Here is a 20,718-nt window from a genome sequence, read left to right as displayed (position 1 = left end):
GTGTAATAGATACGATTTCGACAATTACGGATGTTTCCAGCGACTTTTTGGGAATTTTCTATTTTCAATTACGATGCCGAGTTGATGTGCATTTTTTTCAATTGAAAATTTTGCGTAAACTAGCAAGCTCTTGACGAAAAAACCTACATTGTTTCAATCCTTACATTCGGAAACAGCCAGTTAGGAAAAGAAACGGCGGTTTTAAATGAAGGAAAAAGAGTTTATTTACAAAAAAACTGAAATTTTGTCTCCAAACCCTACCTGGGGTGAGTGTGGATGACTTCATGAAGGCTTGGTGTTAACACTTTTTTTTTTATTCCATCATTCAATTCAATTAGGCTATATTGAGCATTCGGATCATGAAAAAATGGGTAAAGTTCTGTAATAAGTAAATATTTTCGATAAAATCGGATCTCGTGTGTTCCAACATAAATAAAACACAATAATCATTGGAAGATGTTTTACGTATAGTACCTTTTTTCAAATTTTGACGGTTCGAGCATGAAAGTAACGTATTCAACCAGGAAAACAAAAATTTGTTAAAAATTTCCTGAGAAATAAAAGGGAAAATCTACCGTCCCAACTTGCCCCATAAAACGGGGTAAGTGATGATACCATCAGTTCATCACAATTTATGTAATAACTTTTCTCGCTTTGCATCTATCAAGCTCATTTCTTCAGAATTTGTAAAAACATGTTCTGCATCCTATTGAACGTAATTTCATCAAAATTAATCCACTGCTGATTTATAATGATTGTTTAAAGTTGAACTATACGAAAAACCGTCCCCACTTACCCCGGTGTACTTCCTACTGTAAACCCCACACGCTTATATTAGTTTAACCAATTTTGGTTCAAAAGTAATTATTTTCGACCTTTTTCCGCGTTATGTTTTTTTATGACTTCTCCGCAAGAACCCATAAAATGACTTTTCGGGGAGAAATTGAAATTTGGTTATTTTTTAACTGTATTCAATATGGCGAAGAAGCTGTAAAATGGTTATTTTTTATTTTGATTTCAAGGGTAGTTTTCGCAAATCTTTTTGTGAAAATTGCAGCTAACATTTGATTTTGAAATGTTTTGTTTATTGTCAAGGCTCAAGCCAAGTCGTTCTTGAGTTCTTGACCAAAACATTGAAGAGATTTTCATGAAGGATTATCGCTTTCGGGTGTAGATAATTGAGAGCAGCCAAGACGTCTCCTATTATACCCTGGATTTTTCGAGCATCCACTGGACCCAGGCCATTATTGTAGCGTTCCTCAAGCACGTCCCCCGAACAAATTCATATTTAGAATTTTAATTCTGATTTCATGCCTCTAGATTTTATATGCTGAATTAAATTACAGGACTTAGATTCAGAATGCCTTCAGATTAGGAGTTCAAAATTCCTAAGTTCGATGTTTAGATATAAAATTAAAATTTACAATTCAGATTTTGATACAGTAATCAGCAGGATCCAGATTTCCAACTTGGAATCAGACTCACTTTTAAAGCTTCCTCCATAAGGCGATCGCCAACCAGTTTGCTCAATTTCCGGTTGGTCATTCGAGGAAGCTTTTTGATTGCCCAAGGTGATTTCAAACATGCAAATTTCAACAGGAACCCGGGGGTTCTGATTGCAGCAGATGCAGCTGCCTTTTGGAAATGGGACAGTTACGAATGCGTGTATCTCAAAAAATCCTTTCGTTTGATCTAAATACTTCCTATGAAGGAAATGAAGGTAATCTTATGATAATTCATGAAAAAATTTGAAAAAAATCATTTATCGTTTTTTTGTAAATTCAACTTTATTCTTGTTACCTCCCTTCGGCCAGCGCACACTTTTTTCAGTCATGATAATGATCAGTTTTTCTAACTAATACTTCGTCTTATAATTATTTTAAATAGGTGGCTTCATCTCTCTCCTTCAATTTCTGATACTTTTCGGACCAATACTTCTCTTTTGAGGCCACTTTAGTGGATACAGCTGTTTCGAAATTAACAAATTTGATTATTTTTGGACCACTTTTTGAGCGTTTTTAATGGAATTTCTGCTGGCAAAATCTGGCAATAACGAAGTAAAACCATGAGGAGATTGAACTTAAAGTATAATCGGTTAGTATAGATCGTAGATTGCGTACATAAAAGATTATTTTTTAGGCTTTTGAAAAGAGTGAAAACCATAGTTTTTGTTTTGAAAATTGTTGTTTTTTTTTTGCACAGGAGCCGAATTTTGGCAAATCATTAAATTTTATACAAAATAATAAGCAAACACATACTTTAATATACTCGAGACCTTGCCACGAGCAGACGCGGTATAGGATTCAAACGCTGGAATTTGTATAAAATAGGGTATTTCATAAGTTTTGTCGTTCATCAGAAATCATCTGCCCCATAGCCTCGGAACCAGATATACAGCTTACGAGCTGTGGATCTAGCATAAATTTATGGTTTGAGGTTAGGTTTGAATAACTCATTAAGAGGCAACACTTTCAGCTTATTGGAGAATTTTTTTTTTGGAAATTTCAGCGATCTACCCTTAGTTTTTCGCTTATTGAAAATTAAAAATGCTTGTATGAGACTTGACTTCCCTGATGACCCTTAGCCGAAGTTGCCGATCATATGCTTCACTCCAATGGTTGATTTGAACTTTGTGGACATTTTTGACAGTATTTCCATACTTTTCCACCACTCACACACAGTAGTTCTTTGAATAATCAACGGTTTTGTCGGCTATCAATTTGATAATGATGGATTTTGAATGAAACTGTGCAAAATTATTTTTTCCTTTTTCTCTTGCATCGTAAATATCTCAAAAACGCGTAAATTTTAAATTTTGAAAAAAATAGGTCGGATAGTACTTTTTACAGGCAACAAAATGCAGTCAAAGTTTTCAATGCCTGATTTCTAATAAACGAGCTATTAGCAAAAGAAAGTGTCCCATTTCTAAAAGAACTAAGCTTTAAATAAGATGAATTGTCATAAATATTAACTTACCTAGTGCTTTAATGGTTGCACCACTTCACGAATTCGGATATAACTGTTAAAAATTCCACAGCAAACAAATAAAATAATGAAAGAAGTGCTGCTGCAAGAATGATTCTTTGTACGATTGCGAACATGAACAATGTTTTTTCGGTTTTTTCCGATTGAGGTAAAATTTTTATCCTTTTTTCGGTTTATCCACGAAAACTAGGAATATGGTTAAAATTTTACAATAAAATATTGTTGAAAAATAACCATATTAGTACACGGTGTGTTTATAGAAGAAGTTTAAAAAAAAATACAGTAACTCTAATTTTTTCAGAAATGGAAAATTTAGCCTTTTCTGAATCATTTTCAGGCAAAATTAAAATATTTGGTCGGTGAGTCCCCATACGTTTAATTTTTTTGAATTTTTTTGTCCATATTTAGATATTTTTATCTGTAAAATTATTCAAATGCAGTGGAATAGTAACTTTTTTCATTAAATTTTTTTTTTATTTTTATTCAAGTTTTTGTCATTCTGAAACAATATAAAATGTCAACGCCTGGAGAGGTAAGTCAATTTTGATGATAGTTTATGACATTTTGAATTTTGTTTACCTCACATCAAATTGAAACATATCCAAGCAGACCAGTTTTCAAAAAAAAATTAAAATATAAAATTTAGTTAAAGTCTCAAATACTTGCACTGAAATCCGTTTGTCTTCCGCTACATAACATATGTTTTAAATCTTTTTTTCTTATATTGAAGGTGAATAAATTTTCTTTAAATCATTTGTACATAATTTTTGCTTAAGAATTGAAGTGCTGGTGATATTTTGGAATTCATTATCAACAACACGATAAAAAAAAAATTTCAACACAAATTTCAATATTATCGAAGGTTTTAGACCAGATTTATGCGTTTTATTTTTTGTTTTGTTTAAATGAATTTTTACGGTTTGTTCAAACCAATGATTATTATAGTTTTTACCATTATTAGTATAAAATTGTAAAAGTTATGATTGTTTTACTGTAATATTAATGCTTCATTAAGGTTCTTTTTTATAATAAAGAAGAACTTCAGCGTACAGTAGAATAACTAAAATAAATAAGGGATGGACAAAATATAATGAATGTTACGTGCTGCAGTCTAGCTGGCTATCGATCATTTGTAATTCATTTTTGCCTACAATACTGTTGATTTTTGTAAATACAAGATCGACAAAAAGATTAAAAAGCATTTTTTATTGGGAAAAAATTAAAATTTATCAGAGTTTTAAACTAGATTCTCCCATTAAATAACATAATTAAAAAAAAATGTTAAATTCAAATTTGATTTAAACAAAGAATTCAAGAGATTGTTAAAATAATATAGTGGGTTGGAAACCGTTGAAGCTAGGATTGTTTATCCTTAACAGTTATGCTCTTTGAAAAAATGGAAGCATTACAGAGTACAGCAGGATTATAAAAATTGGACTAGAAATCGATAAAAATCAAAAGATTAAAAAAAATTTCTAGCTTATAATTATGATTGTATCAAAAGACAGTAGCATGCAAAATTTTAGCTAGATTGAACTGCTGTAGCGATTTGCAATGATTCTGAAGTGCAAACGGAATTTTCAGACATTTAAAATAGGAGAAAAATAAAAACTAATTTCTCATCAAAAATTGTCTTTAACGGATCGTTTGCTTTTGAATATTGATTTTCTTAATTTTTGAAGGCTTAAATTAAGACAAATTAAGACAAACGTTTCTACTCCAGATCGCATCACGATAAGCGTTATCACAAAAAAATTAAAGCGCTTCCTAGTGTTTACTGATTTTCTTAATCATTGAGCTTTTTTTAAATAAAGTTCCCTTCAGTGTTGCCACAATAAGAAAATCTTAAGACAATGAATTAAAATGGATTCATATATGAATTCATATTATTCTAGATAATTCTAATAATTTCAGTTAATTTGACCGTCTCAGACTGCTGACAGGATTTGCCAGCCAAAACTTAAACTTAAAGGATTAGAAGACACTTTCTAACCATTTTTTTACGTTTAAACAGCTCTGTTACTAGTTAAAAAAAAATTGAAAATTTCTCAAAGTTTTTGATGCGATTGTTGAGTTATCAGTTTTATTTATGTAATCACCTGGGTTCGTGGGCTGGGCTTCAAACAGAAATTTGATTCACACTCGATCTTACAGCGAGGTTCTGAATGTCGCTACGATGATTAAACCGTTCCTAGCAAGGCTGTGCAAGAACGTTAGGCTCTATGGTCAGGGAAGGTAGGTTCTAAGGTTGGACTTCGAGAGGCGATTACTCCGCACCAGAACTTCGGAATCGCACAATTTTAAGCTGGGTCCATTCAGCAAACCGTCGCACACAATCTCCAATAGTTTTTCTTCCGATCCGTTACAAAAAAACAAATTCACTTTAGTTAGAGTTTGCACAAAAACATATTTTTTATTAGCGAGCACAAGTTGCGCATAAATGATTGACTCTTTATTGAAGAATAGTAGGCGCTAGACTGGTATGTGGAGAGTACTTTCTGCTACAACAAACTACTCTTATCTACTCAGATTGATCTCTCCTACGCTCTTATCACTGAACTGTTAATCTCTGATATCAATCTGCTCTTAGTGAATTCACAGGGATGTTCAATATATCGGATTAGAACAGTTAATGAGAAGTGAGATAGGCAACGGCTAACAATTTAAAAGTAGTGAAAGTCAAAATAAAGATAATAAGCATCTCTGAAATTCTATAAAACTAAAAATATATTTTTTTAAGAACTAAAATAGAAAATTTTCAAAAAAAAATTTTGTATGGGGGGTCACCGACAGAATATTTAAACTTTTGGTGAAAATGAACCGGAAAAAGCTCTACTTTCAGCCCATGCAAAAATTAGAGTTACTGTATTTTTTTTTCTTTAAGTCCTTCTACGAAATACACCGTGAGTAGTTCTGCAAAAAAACCAGAAAGTGGTTATTTTTTACTCAAAAATGATTAAAAAAACGAGCGTGCATATAATCTCCTCGGAGAAATTGGGACAAGAACTCCAAATGTTGAAAACTGGGCGCACTGCTCCAGCTCCAGCGATTGTAAAACTACCTAATCCGTGGTTCAAATGAACAACAGGCAACCATATTTTTGAGTCAAATATGTTTTGTAGTTCATAATACCATACACATAGTTATTTTACCATGTGTTCAATTCGGCTGCGCATAGTAAATTTCACTGCGTTTTAGTAAAATTGTCAATGAAATGATGCATTCTTTTACTTCGTGCCTAGTAAAATTGATATGTGTTTTTTTCAATTTATAAGAAGATTTGACCCCCGGCGCAAATTGTCAGATAATGAAAAAACCATCATCTCTCAACTAACGACGGATGACAGATATATCCGGTGAATAGTTATCAGACACTAGACTGTATTTTTTTTTGTTTATTATTTATTCATTTCTCTATCTTAAATAAGATATACAAACCTTTAAATTTGTTACTTAATTAGTAACCTACTTATGCAACTAGTACTACACAATCGTTTAGTGGATAGTGCCGCTTAGAATACTGCCTTTAGGACATTTCAGATTTGTCGAAACCCATGATGCATGCCATGACGGGTATGCTCACCTTTCCCTATTCCGTTTACAGCATTCGGCCAGTCCCAATAATTCTGTTCCGGTTGACAGAATTCAAAGTATAAAATCACACTGAATTATGTTCGCTAAATTTTAAAATTGAATGTATTCCATAAACTTATTCTATAACAAAATTATAGCTAAAAGCCGTCTGTAAAGCTGCTTAAGAGATCGGAGATTTGATTCCTCCCGTCAACCCGGAACATCAAATTTTTATTGATACTGGGATTTTAACCCAAAAAGCCTTGCGCGTTTCCAACCGTTCGGATACGACAGAGAGCTAAACCTTTTCACAGATATATTAACTTTTCAAAATTAAAATAGGTTTATTTCAGACACATGTTTCGTCGGATGGTTTTACTAATTTATTTAAAGTGCATGGTCAAATAACAAAAGTTCCAAACAACGAATGACAAAACTTATATTGAACTTGATTGAAGTTTTAAAAAAAGATTAAAGATGGATTCTGAAGCTGATTTACAAAATGTACCTATGCCAAAATATACAAAACTATTGGTTATACTCAAATTTCATTTCAAATTTACATTTGATTCTGTTGAACTGATAACTTACAAAACTCTATTGACCTTCTCATATGTTTTCATTATGCCACTTGTTCCAGTCATTCCCCGAACGTGTCGATCAGACACTAACTGACCTCCAAAATAGCTTTACAATTTTTATTTAAATAAATGATGTCAATGCAATTGCTAAATTGCATCAATGTTTATATTATCAGTTCACCTTCCAGCTGGCAAAGTTCTAAAATTTAAATCAAATTACCAGTTAATTGACGTAATAACGCCCACTTAACAATTGACGATTTCACAAATTTCCCCGTCTTTCTCCGGAGGTATTTGTCAATTACCTACCTAGTGTCAACCGGTGAAAAATTCCTCCCCACTTGGTGGAAGCCCAAAATAATGTATCAATAGTGTCTCGTGCTACTGATAACGAACCTGGGTTTTTTTTGTGTCATTCAACACATCATTGCACGATGCGTCAATTGTCTTCCTAAGCCATCCGTTGTTGCAAAGTGCAGCTACTTTTCGCTACTAATCGTAAGAAGTTCGTCGCTGATCGCTTCGAATCTTTAAAGTCGAACGTAGTTACTACTACCAGCCGAACGATTGCCCGAACGCCGAAAGCTCGCAAAAGCTCGGCCGGGTTTTTTTTCTCTACACTTATGTCAGGTAGCTAACTGATAACGACACGATCCCCATCGACGATACGAGCAGCGGGTGGTTTCCGATCCAATCGATGTTCTACTAGATAGGTATATGTACACTAATCAGCTGCCCCAAAAGGTGGGTCGTTGTGGAGTGCGAGTGCGTGTGAGTGTAAATCTACTCCAGCCGGCCGAAGTTGCGGGGTCGTATAAAAGAACTCGAAGCTTTCCGAGTGCGGTTTAATTCTTCCGCCGGTGCCTTCGTGTGACGACGTGTGAGGAGAAAAACTCGGTGCAGACAGTTTCCGGGCAGTATCGACGACTTTTCCTTGGGGCGTGTCAAAATCTTTTTAAAATATAAAAAAAAATATTTAAAAAAATTCCAGAACTAGAAGAAAGTGCCGAAGGTGATATTTTATTTCTTCAGTGGAGGCTCGGCTCAACTAGGCGACGAATATATTTATGCAAAAGTGCCCCTCTCACATTGATGATCTCGCGTCGATGATCGAATGCCGTTGCGATTTAATAGTTTTTTTGTTGGTGGCATGCTGAAAAGTGATCGGAGTCGCAAATTATACTGACGACGACCTCCGGGCGGGCAAGTGGAATTTTTTTGGGGGGAAGTTTCAAACTTGTGGGAATCTGTAATTTTTTCAGATTTTTAATGGGACCGGTTTTCTGTGGTTGTTTAAAGATGTAAATAAGTGGCTTAAGAGCAGAAAGGATTGAAACCAAAATAAAACAGGAAAAAATTGTGCTGAAGTATTTATTAAATTTGCGCTTTTGTTTTGGGACTTCAACAAGTGAAGTGCTGGGCCAGCTGAACTGCGTCAATAAAGGTGGTGATTGAGAATCAATCGTGTTTTTTGTGTTTTGACGGAAAGGTGAACCATAAATTCTGCCAAAATGTTGTCTGGGTGGCAGTTGACCGTTTCCAAATGTAAGTACAGTATCAAGTAGGTCAGATAATTAAAAAAATAGGTTCTATTAAAACTATTTGAGGTATTTTAAAATGATATAGACTGAGAGCGTTAAATTATCTATTAAATATGGAATTTATTAAGGTTATTTCTCTGAGGATGTTTAAGTAAGGTAAGAGCTCCTACTTTGAACCTACAGCATACTTTAGTCCTTAAATTCCGAATATTGTTGATAATTCATTTTGCTAGCATAGGATTAAGGTACTCCTACGAACACAATCAACTACCATTTTTCGTGAATCCTACCGTACCGCTTTTAAAAAATCTTTTTGATAAAATTTTCAACGGTTTTAAAAATGTACCTCAGAGACGAACCAGCCAAAGGCTGAAAGTCTCTTAAAATAAAGAAAGAATAAAAATGTACCTCCTCATTAGTGATAAATCAGACAGCTCAATAAATGGGACGCGTTTTAAGAAATTAGAGCGAATAAGGAAAAATCACGTTGTTTTACTGTCCAAGCCGAAGCTTTAAGAGAAAATACTTTCACTTTTAAGAATATGAACCATACTACCTATTTCTCCTAAAATAAAAGAAAAACAATGGAAAACCCGGAAAATTTGTAAAGGATCCTTAAGTAGGGGACTTTTGACTTTGATGTCCTATTTTTAGACCTGACATCACCAAAACTTTGTTTTATTACCAAAAAATAAACAAAGGTGCGAAATTTGAATTGGGGCATAATGCAGAAGCAATATTGAACGTTTTGAACATTTTAAATCAGTTTAACGCAAATAAACTACAAACAAGAAAACACAAAAAAGTCTCAGCTATGGTTATGCTGATAGAGCTAACAGGGAGTGAAAGTGTTTGAGATATTCATAACCGAGATTTAAGTTTTTTGAATCTTTAAAAAGCTGTTATACTTTTTCATGATAATGTATGATAGAAGATTAAATTTTTAATGAATTTGTTTGTTTTGTTTAACTTCATTCTGAAGTTCAAATTTCCAAATTTTGATCATCTATTTGAAATTTTTAATTGAAACCTGATAAGATCATGAAACTTTAAAATTTTTCCTGAAAGATTAAAACCACTTGTACATTTACGAGAAAAACATGATAATTTAAAAACTTCCGCTTAAAGCGTCCAAAAGAGAGGAACTTACCCTATTTTTCATTTTTAATGTGTCGAATTTTTATTTTAAAAGGACTTGTTCTATCTATGATCCTTGACTCCAAAATTTAATCATTTTATGATTTAGAAAATATCCAAATACTTGGAGTTGAATATTGTTTGTATCTACAACCCAATTTTTATAATCTGTACTCTGAAGTCTAATTTTTGAAATGAAATCCAAGTTCTACATTTTAACCCTCAACCGATCTTGAGTGTTGATATGAGGGTTCTTAAAAGTCCAGAAAAAAAAATTCTTATAAGATCTTGAGTGTCGATTTGACACTACTAGCTTACAATCATTTTACTCTCTGGTTTCTCAACCGATTTTGTACAAATGTTATAGTTTTGAAAACTTGTAATGTAACTCAAATATGTTTCTCAGACATAATTCAGCTGCAACTGTTTATCTTTAAGTTATTCAATGTTTAGAAAAAAACAATAAAATATTCTTCGGAGAAAAGACTGTAGACCAGCTACCATTTGGTAGCTGGTTGCGAAAATTTTTGCGTTTCTATACTCAAAATGCAGTGCAATGTTGAAATAAGTTTAAAAAAATTTAAAAAATTGCAAATTGATTAATATTTCAAAGAACAAATTCTTTGAAAATTCGTCCAAAATTTTGTGCATCGTATTTTGAAAATTTTAAGATGTGAAGATATGCAAATTAAGATAACTTTAAAATCTACTTTTCAACTTTTTTTTTTTTACTGGGACAAATTGACATTGCAAGAAATTTAAAGGGTCAAAAAAAATCTAAGACGGATAACAAAGCAAATGAAAGCTTAATGAATTAACAATTCTATTTTTACAAACGAAATATTTAGATTTTGTTTGCCAGACTAGAATATGAAAACCCAATGAGGATAATTTATGAAAAGAAGTTTAAACAAAAAATTAATAGCTTGGAGAAATTCAAAGCGAAATTTTCAATTTAGTTACCTGAGTTTTCAATTTAGTCTCAGATTCATTAGTTGATTTTGTATTGAATTTCATTTCAAGATTACAGTTAAGTTAAAATAAGATTCCCAAAATTTGAAATATAAACAATTTCAGATATTTCTTTGTTGATTTATTGAAATTTATTTACGTAAACAATTAAACCTTCAATGTCTCGGGAAATAAACATTAAAAAAAATTGAATAAAATATCTACTTATTATGAGTCGAAAAAGGATCTTAATTGGAAATTTTGAGGAAGTCCCAAGCCTTCGGCGCAAATTACCAGATTATCAAAAAAATCGCTTATCCTTAAAATTAAATATATATGTAGCCCATGTTTAAGCTGAAGACTCAAGTAATGCTTATCTTATACAACAGCAATATGACAAATCTTCTATATTTAAAAATGGAGGCCTGTTGTCTTCCTCGTCGCGCGAAGAAAATCACAACGGAAAGATTTTTTTCTAAAATGTTTTTGTCGAATTTGAAAATTAATAGGGCGATGGCTACTACTTTGGACCTAGAGCCTACTTAAGTTCGAAAATGCCGAAAATCGGAAATAACTCATTCCGTTAGCATAGATTCCAGACACTATAATATAAATAATGAACTCTCAATCTTCTTTTATCATTTCGTACCTCTATTCGCCATTTAAAGTAATTCTAACAAACCTTACTACGTTTTAAAAAAGTACTTTCTCTTTAGTGGTCAAAAAGAGAGATTACGAATAAATCATATTATTCAACAGTCCAAGCCTAATTTTAAAGGAAAACTACCGTTGCTGTGATGAATATAAACTATACTTACTATTTTTTATAAAATAATAGAAAATTATTGGAAAACCCGGAAAATAAGTAAGGGATCCAAAAATAGGACACTTTCGGCCATGATGTTCCATATTTAGATCTGACATAATTTTTTTCAATACTAGCCAATCAGTGAAGGTTCAAATTTTGATAAGGGCAGAATTAAGAAGCAGTATTGATCATTTTCATCATTTTTTGCCAGCTTTATGCAAATAAGCTACAAGTAAACACAAAAAACCATCTTACTGCTTGCTAATGCCTGCTACCTACTTGCTGAGAAATGTGCTAATGAGGAAAAATTTTAAGTTATCCATAACAAAAATTAAGGAGTTTATTTAAATAGTTGAAAATCCCTAACATTTGATAACGGTATTTTTTTATTTAAAATAAGATATTTAATTAGATTTTTTATGATTTTTAAAGAAATCTAACTTTTCACTGGCATTTATGATCTAGGTCCAATAAAGGGTATTGTAGGTAAAGTAGGAAATTTTGACTATCCATATCTTTGTAAATCGATTGAAAACGGCAAAACCAAGGATGAAAATTCTCATTGGAACTAAGATATGGGTTTTCTTAAAACCAAAAAACACCCGTTAATGTCTGAAAAAACATCGGTTTATATAAACCACCGCTTACAGGATCCATAGAAGGGCAACTAAGCTAATTTAGTTTATATTCGTACCAAATCAAAGTCATGGCACAAAATTTTGATAACTTTTTTTCATTAAAATCAACCAGAGTAAGAAGGTTCCAAAAGCAATCAAGGCTTACTGATGCTCATCCATCTTTCGTGCAGTTCATTACAATGAGGCGGCAAAAAGTATGATTAGTTGTTTTGGACTATTTTGTAATTTTAGAAAATTTTGTATGAAAATTACTATTTTAACTAACTTGGAACAAATTCATACAAAAATTTTGTATAAAAAACTTCAAAAGTAGGATACTTGGTGTTATTTTTAACCCTACTTTATTTCTTTGAAAAACCGGGTTTTGGACTAACTGATCATTAAATGATAACTATCATCATGATACTTCATGAAAGTCAAGAGAAAAATATTTGAAATGATTGATCAATTATGAGAAACACTTTTTTTAACAAACCAACATTAACTTTGTTGAATTTATTTTCATTAATGGGTAAATATTACCCATTTGCATGATATCTCTTTCATTGTATTTTCAGTACTTTAAACTAGATCTTAATAGTGAAAAGAGTATAGGGAAATACGGCGATTTTTTTGGCAAGGCTTTAAAATTTTTGACTTTTGAAAAAAATAATTAGTTACTCATTTTTATCATAGATCAATTAAGTGTGTAAAAATTTTGAATGGTTCAAATGATAGCTTTTAATATAAGTTTTCATATGGTGTACTTTAAATTTAAGAAAAAATGTTTTTCCATAGAAATATATGTGATTCAAATTTTTTTCTTCATCATATAAGTTTTTCAATTTTTCAAAGTCTGATGTCTGTGGTGCGTTCAGTATTCAAGAAAATGAGTTGAAAAACTGGGAATATCTTAGTCAAATATTAAGTTATTAACTAGTTAAAATAAAAAAGCGATCTGATAAAGTTCAGTTTTTGACTTTTTGCCGCCTCAAACCCTAGTATGTACTATGTAGGAAGTTTTTCAATAAAATAATCATGATCGGTCTCTGGAAGCTTAAAATAGGATATTTTGAAACAAAATGCCAGAATTTTGATAAAATAAGTTTTGCGGTTATATTAGAGATTGTAATTTTACTCAAGGGAAATAATATTCAACGATACGACTCTACATATTTTAACATAGTTGGTGCAAGTAAACAGATAACGATGAAATATTCCATTATGTATTTATGAAGACTGCGAGAATGCCTTGTTTTACCTTATGAGCAAGTGTAAAGCAACCTTAAATTGATTTAATTGATTTTTTTTATAAAATGTTTAGAATGTTTCCAGTCAGTTTGAGAATGGAATGCTCTCAACTTTGTGACTTCATGAAAATTTCATCATTGAAAAGAAACAATTGAAAAATTTAGTAACGTTAGAAAAATAATCCTGTTCTACCTTTCATGTTTTGATGCTTAAAAACTAAACGGAATATAGAAATTTAAGTTTACTTTGTAGAACTAAAATTCATAATTCGATCCAACAATCAGTTTTAAAAGTCATAAAAAGGTTTGACTCAATAACATCTTAATACACAAGAAGCTTGAACAATAAAAAAATAGCTTCGAGAAATATATGAACCAAGATCCAAAACAAAAATAAAGCCCAAATATCAATGCTACGAAAAAAAGTATAAATTAAAAATTTTGATAACCTATACTACTAAACATTGGTTTACACTCAAATGTTACAAATCATGAAAAATGATCAAGATTTGCGAAGAACTTCTAAGTTTCATTTCTGATTTTTTATGCAACATCACAATGAAAATCCGAATATTGAATCAACATAAAAAATCCAAATCAAATTTAGCAAGATATTCCCTAAGCCAGATTTGGAACATTGATGAGAAAAAACAACAAAATCCAGAATAAAATTTTACAATTTTGATTTTCATTTCTTTTTCTATTATCATCAAGCCAGCACTTTGCACAAGTTTCCATGGCGAAAAATTGTAAAAGTAGAACAGGATTTGTTTTTCTTTATTTATTCAAAAGTCAAGAGAAAAAATTATAAAAGAAATCAAGAAGAAATAGAAGTTCCCAAGTTTATTTAATTTTAGATAGTGATTTAAATGAAATTGTTTAATTCTCTACGTAAATTGAGAATTTCCAATGCCTTTTTGAAAATAACCCTATGATTTTAAGTGGCTATGAATCAGAATTCAATGGATATTTTTAATGTTCCAGTTTTCTTCTTAAGCATTCACATTTTGACAAATATTATAAAATGTAAACTGAGAAGATGATGAAATATTTCAAAGAAGATAATCAAATGCATTTCAGATCACAGATAACGAAAAAAAGATTGAAAAATGGAAATTGGTTAAAAAAAAAAAAAATAGAAAAAATGGACTAATAAGTTATACGAAAAAAATTTCCCCTGGAGGTAGGGGAACACCACTACAATTTACATTCCTTTGAATTAAAGTAAAAGTAATTTATTACAGGGAAAAGAAATTTAAAAAAATACCTGCGAAGCGTAAAACAACGCATTGATCTACGTTCAATATTGTCAAAAGCAGCAGAAATGACCATATTCCTCAATTGATAAACCGCAGTCCGCATTTACCCATCTTGGGGTGTAAACAGAAATAGCTGTTTTAAATTGATATTAACAAATCAAAACTACTTTCTTTTTCTCTTATTGGGTTTTGTTGAGGTTAACTTAACATAATTTGATAGAAATATTACGAAAACAATCCATTCACTGTACCGATTCACTCCATTTTAAGATACCAATTCAGTTCCATGAACATAAAAATATTGATTTGCCATCTTCTTACATGAACACTTTTTTGTGAAAATTTAAAAACGCAAAAACATCTTTGTGGATGCATAAAAAAATCAATTTACAACACAATTTGTTTTTGTTTCTGTTTGTTGCGGCAAATAAAGTGAATAAATCCAGGCAAAATCCAGACTTTATTCAATGAAATCCGGACAACAGGGCCAGACAGGATTTTTGTCAAATTTTGTCAAATTTCCGGGCACACCGGAATATAACCGGGTAATCTGGAAAACTTACCTTACACGCCTAATTTGGTTCCATTTGCTTTATCAGATCTCGAGTTATGTATAAAAAACAGTTAGAAAAGCCTCCCTCCCCTTTTCCTATTTCCCCTCCGAAAAATTGAAGAGGTTCCAATTCATCATAAAAACATTCCTCGTCCTGACATACACTGACATGCAAAATTTGGGTGTATTTGGTTATGGTTAAATTGTCACAAAAACCAATAGCAGGCTCGGTTCCACAGAAGAAACAAAAATAATGATGATTTTTCCGTACAAAATATTCAATTTTCCCATGCATACCTCAAAATTCAATTTTTTTTCATGTAAACGTTACTTGAAAGTTCTGCGAAAAGTCATAGATAAGTTTTGAACCAAAACAAAGCTTCTTATACCCCAGGGTTTGGAAAAATAAAAAGTTACCCCAAATAGACTCAGTCTACTGATCAGTTCTCGATTGATGAAGACTTGTTACTTCTGTTCAAGAGCCTCTTTTTTTCAAGTGTGAGAGGGGGTGGAGGGGTCTCAAATTTTAAAACAAACCTTCTCCGGCCTCAGAAGCCTAAACCAGCCAAGTTTCACGTAAATCAGTGGTTTCCAAAGCTATAGGGGATAGACAGACAGGAATTCATTTTAAACATATATACTAGACTGGCCCAAATTTTTATGGGATGATTTTAACAACATTTTTTTTTAACACGGCAACCCCTAGATTGGTGCATTCAGGTGAAAAAAAGACATTCTAAAAGTTTCCGGTCATTTGGCAGAACCACGAGCTGGCGCAAATGACTTGAAATTTGTATGGAGATTTTCGGCAAAATGTATGAAAAATCCATATACTTTCACTCTTTGTTTTCTAAAATATGTTTCCAGAATGCTAGAAAGCTCAGAATTTCATGAATTGTTGTTCAAACAATGACAAACAAGTTTATCAACAAGTTATTACAAGACAACACGAGTTGACTGTGATAAGTTATTTGCAATTGAATGTGTGATTTTTTCACCTAAAGGCACCAACCTAGGGGGTGCCGCGAGGAATATCAGGATTTTTTTTGTTATGGGCCAGTCTAAACTGCAGCTCATAGCTAGCCTGTCTGATTTGCGTTTCATCATTTTTCAGTTTATCGCTGGAATCACTTTAATTTTATCTGTAGAAAACTTTGTTTTCAATACTTTTTTTTCTGATAAACATTGAAAAAAAAACCAAAACCAGCACCCCCACCCAATTTTGTTCCACTGCACAAATGATCGCAAGTCGGTCCCATAAATAATCGCGTGTTAGTTCCACTGCCATAAGGGCTCAGCAAATAATTTTCCACAGAATTTAAACAAAACATTTAAACTTATAAAGCTAAAAACTTTTTATTGCCTTTGCAGTGACAGATTCTGTTGATTACTTTGATTAAAAAAGCATACAAGTGCCGAATTTACATTAGCCGTTTTAACGATTTTTAATTACCGTTTTTCTCCTTTTAACAAAAACACAGATGGGACGAACTTGCTACGAACGATAGTATAGATTTTCAGTCTATTAAAAAGTTGCTTAATAAATTGAAATCACTCATAAAATTGCGAAAAATGTTCATAAAGCGTAAAAACTTTCAGCATTAGAAAAGCATAAGAAAAGGCGTACATTTTCATGAGATTCAAGTTGGGTCATCAAATCTATTTAGGTTGTGTAAAATAACATGATATGTATATTTCTTATGTAATTATCATTCTTATTTTCCTTATTTAGGGAGAATTTTAACCATCGCATTAGCCATCCGTTCTCCTTTATATCCTATCTCATTCAAAATGCATTCATGGTTTTTCGGCAATACCAAAATTATTCGTTTAGAATAGATATATGGATAATTTATATATGAAATAGTCCAAGCACACAAATTATCGGTTCCGGTTTTGGTATCCCTTTATTAGTCGGAACATTTTCAAATGATTTTTACAATTGAATAGGGTTTGTGAATTGAGGTAATTCCATTCGTCAACGACATTTTAAGATTTATAGCGGTATAATAGACTAAGTTTGAGTTTTATAACAGGCTTTAAGGTAAGGCTGACCCCAGATAACCGATGTTATCTGGGGTCAGTTCCTTTGATGCTTATTTGTTTCATTGTACAAAATTTATTTTCTACATAGTAGTTAAAAGCTGCTCCAATTGTTCCCACATAGTAAACCAATAAGTTGTAGTACAGTTAAGTATCATCATTAGATTAAGTGTATCTGCCCTGATATTGAGATTAGGCTTCGCTTGAATCGCCGTTTGCAAGTAAAATCGTTTTTGCGTCCAAATGCTGGGAAAACAATTGAACTGGAGCCCAGAGGCAAATTTATGCGAAAAAAAAATTCGCATGCTTTTCAATGCGTCAGATGCGCCCGAGATTCGTGTAAATAAAGACGAACAGTTTTATCACTTGCCGTTAGTATTGATTACATTTCCACGCTTAGTTACCTCTGTACTTCTGTGATCCGTTAGTAGATTGTGATTTAAGATTTGGGGTCATACATCTGAGCCGACATGATTCAATTATGAACGTTTAGTTAGTGTATTCTGAGGGGAAATCTGAGTTTGTAATCATTCTACTTGTCTAACACAAATGCAGTTCAATTCGTTGCAATTGATAAGTAATGTTAAGAAAAGTCTGATAAACGAGGGCTACTGTAAGATTCATGCCCTCGTAAAATAAATCGTATGGCTGAATCATTCGAAAAATTTAAACTTTAAATCACGGTTTGGAAGTTTTCCGCAATAGTAAAGATAATGGTTTTTCCCTTTTTTCAAATTCAATTTATTTTGTAGAGATTCCAACCTGAAAAGCTGACAATTCTCGATCTAAATTGTTACCAAAAACGAAAGTCAAAACAATGGAACTGTTAAATTTTGATATGGGAGAAGAAGATCAAAATCGTGCTTGCTAATCAGGAGCTGTTTAATAGCGCAATTGACTCCTCGAATATTGCAGTGAATAATACTTGAATTAAGTAGTATCTGTCAGTGCGCATCAACCACAACACCCGATCAATCATTCGGCATTTAATCTGATGATGGAACGGCAAAACTGGGCAGAATAAAGCCTTCGACTGTTGTAATTCACTAATCAACAGCACACACATTCGTCACACTCACGTAGGGTTAGCCGATAACATTGTTTTGGGTATCTTTCTGAATCCCACCGAAATTCGACACAGTTGAATAGCTTTAGGTGATGCTTGAGATGAAGTCATTATAAATTATACCTACGTTGTGTATTTTTGTCCTGTTATCAAAAGGTTAAATGAGGTTAGGTTATGCAAAAACTAGTTAACTATTTGTTGACACTTGATAAAGTTCATTGAATTCCGTTTCTATCGGCTCTTAGGCAATAGCTCGGCAAATGGGTTGGTTTTTATCTTTTTTATTTACATACGAGCCCACGTGAAATATTTTACTGCAAACATGTGGGTTTGGCGAGCTTTTTGGATCGCTTTAAAGAGGAAGGTTATATGGTTGATACAAATTAAGTTCCGTTAATAACTTGATCATTTCTATTTTTCGTGAGCTTTGCATCTATATATAAAAATATGAATTTCTGTCTGTCTGTCTGTCTGTTCCCTATAGACTCTAAAACTACAGAACCGATTTGCGTGAAACTTGGCATATGAGGCCGGGGAAGGTTCCTATAATAGTTTGGGACTCCTCCCTCTTTCTGCAAGAGGGGAGGCGGTCTCTCATATAAAAGTAATAAGTCTTCATAACTCGAGAACTGATCAAGCAAATCAAACCAAACGAGGCACGGGTGGGTACTTGGTCACGAGGAATGTTTCTTCGAATATTTTTTACCCCTACCTCCCCCTGGGGAGATAGGAAAATAAGAAAAAATTGTTTTACATAACTGAAGAACTGATCTAGTTTTTGGAACCAAATTGGGAATGGGAGGGTAGTGGAATACGAGAACCTTTCCCTGCTTTCAGTTGAGATACAGAAAGGAGGGGGGGGGGGGCTTTAACCCCTTTTTTATTGCATAGCTTGAAAACTATTCGAGCAAACGAAACCCAGTTTGGCTAGGATTTCTATTTGGGTACGATAAATGGTTTTATAAATACCCCTCCCCCCTTTCAGTGAGGTGATAGAAAGCAAGGAGGGGGCTCCTTAGAAAAAAAAATCAAGCAAATGGAACCAAATTTGGCGTGGGAAGGTATTCGACGGGGTACAAAATGTTTCTATGATATTTTGAGAACCCTCCGTTCATCAAGTCAGAAAGTCTTAAAGAAGGAGAGTGCTCCCATACAATTTCTTACCTCACTGGGGAACTTACCCAGCAAATTGAACGGAATTGGGCTTAGGAGAGTTTTTAAGCAAAAGGAATGTTTTTGTGAATATTTGGTACAACTGCCTCCTTCTAGTTGGGTAATAGGAAAGAGAGAGGGGGCTTCTTTACAATATTTCGCATAACTCGAAAACTAATCGGGTAAATAGAAACAACTTTAGCATGGTAAAACATTTGGATTCGTTAAATTGTTATTTGCTAATTTTAGACTATTTTCTTCTTCAATTGGGGATTCAGTTAGGTAAGACGGGAACTTATCTAACAAATGGAACCAAATATGATATGGAAACAATCATACGGTGTATTTGAATACACGAAATGTTTGATCTTGATCCCGTCTTTCCAGGTAGGGGATAGGTAGGAAGTGGGGCCCGATACAAATTTTAAAGCATAACTCGACAACTAATGAAGCAAAAGAAACCAAATTTGGCATGAGAGGGTATTTGAGCACAAGCCTTTCTTTCCGGTGGTTTAGCACCCTCCTTCCATTCAGTGGAACGATAAAAAGTGGGAAAAGGATCACTCAAACATTTTTTTTATATTTCGATAACTTATCGAGAAAATGAAACCAAATTTGCATGAGACCATATTTGTGTACGGGCAATGTTTCTTCCATGGTTTGAGACCCCCCTCTATTGCTAGATGTAAAGTGAAAGAGGGTCAACCATTTTTTGAATATCTCTAGAACTTATCGAGAATAGAGCCATATATGACAAGGGATCGTATTTGTATACCAGAAGTGTTTTTCTGATGTCATGAGACCCCCCTTCCTTCCATTTGGGATAAAAGTCAATCATAAAAAGGATTAAAACACTGATTAAAAACAAGTTAATTAATTTTTCTAAATAAAAAAGTTGCGATTTTATTTTGAAGAAACATTCAAATGATTTTGAATCGAATTGAAATTTTTTTGCAATATTTGAATGGTTAATAACTAGGAACCACAAATATCAATAAATGTCTGAAGGTGTAGCAATGCACACCGAGTCAGCTAGTATCTTTTAAAACCGTTTTTTTTTATGAAGAGGAACACATATGTAAAGAATTTTTTTTAATAAAATATCCGGACCAGCTCAAATTAATTAGGATTAGCTGGATTCCTTTGTATAAAGAAATATTTATTGTTACCTATTTTTTATTGTTCGATAAATAAACATCATA

At 32.6% G+C, this 20,718-nt stretch overlaps 1 protein-coding gene across 2 annotated transcripts in view; it reads left to right on the top strand.

Annotated features, from left to right (window-relative positions):
• The window catches only part of LOC129744920 (putative inorganic phosphate cotransporter), a 64,441-nt gene that overhangs the window by 17,376 nt on the left and 26,347 nt on the right, over window positions 1-20,718 (top strand). The window contains exon 1 of one of the 2 annotated variants that reach the window (XM_055737677.1): window positions 8,009-8,684. The exons of the other annotated variant lie outside the window; for it this stretch is intronic. Coding sequence (XP_055593652.1) covers window positions 8,651-8,684 — 34 coding nt within the window. The 5' untranslated portion in view covers window positions 8,009-8,650. Of the gene's footprint in view, window positions 1-8,008; window positions 8,685-20,718 lie in introns of those variants that run through there. 2 annotated transcript variants of the gene reach the window in all.

Source organism: Uranotaenia lowii, chromosome 2, assembly GCF_029784155.1.
Source record: "Uranotaenia lowii strain MFRU-FL chromosome 2, ASM2978415v1, whole genome shotgun sequence".
Classification (NCBI taxonomy): domain Eukaryota; kingdom Metazoa; phylum Arthropoda; class Insecta; order Diptera; family Culicidae; genus Uranotaenia; species Uranotaenia lowii.
The sequence above is the reverse complement of the archived record's forward strand: the minus strand, read 5'-3'. Positions and strand labels throughout refer to the sequence as shown.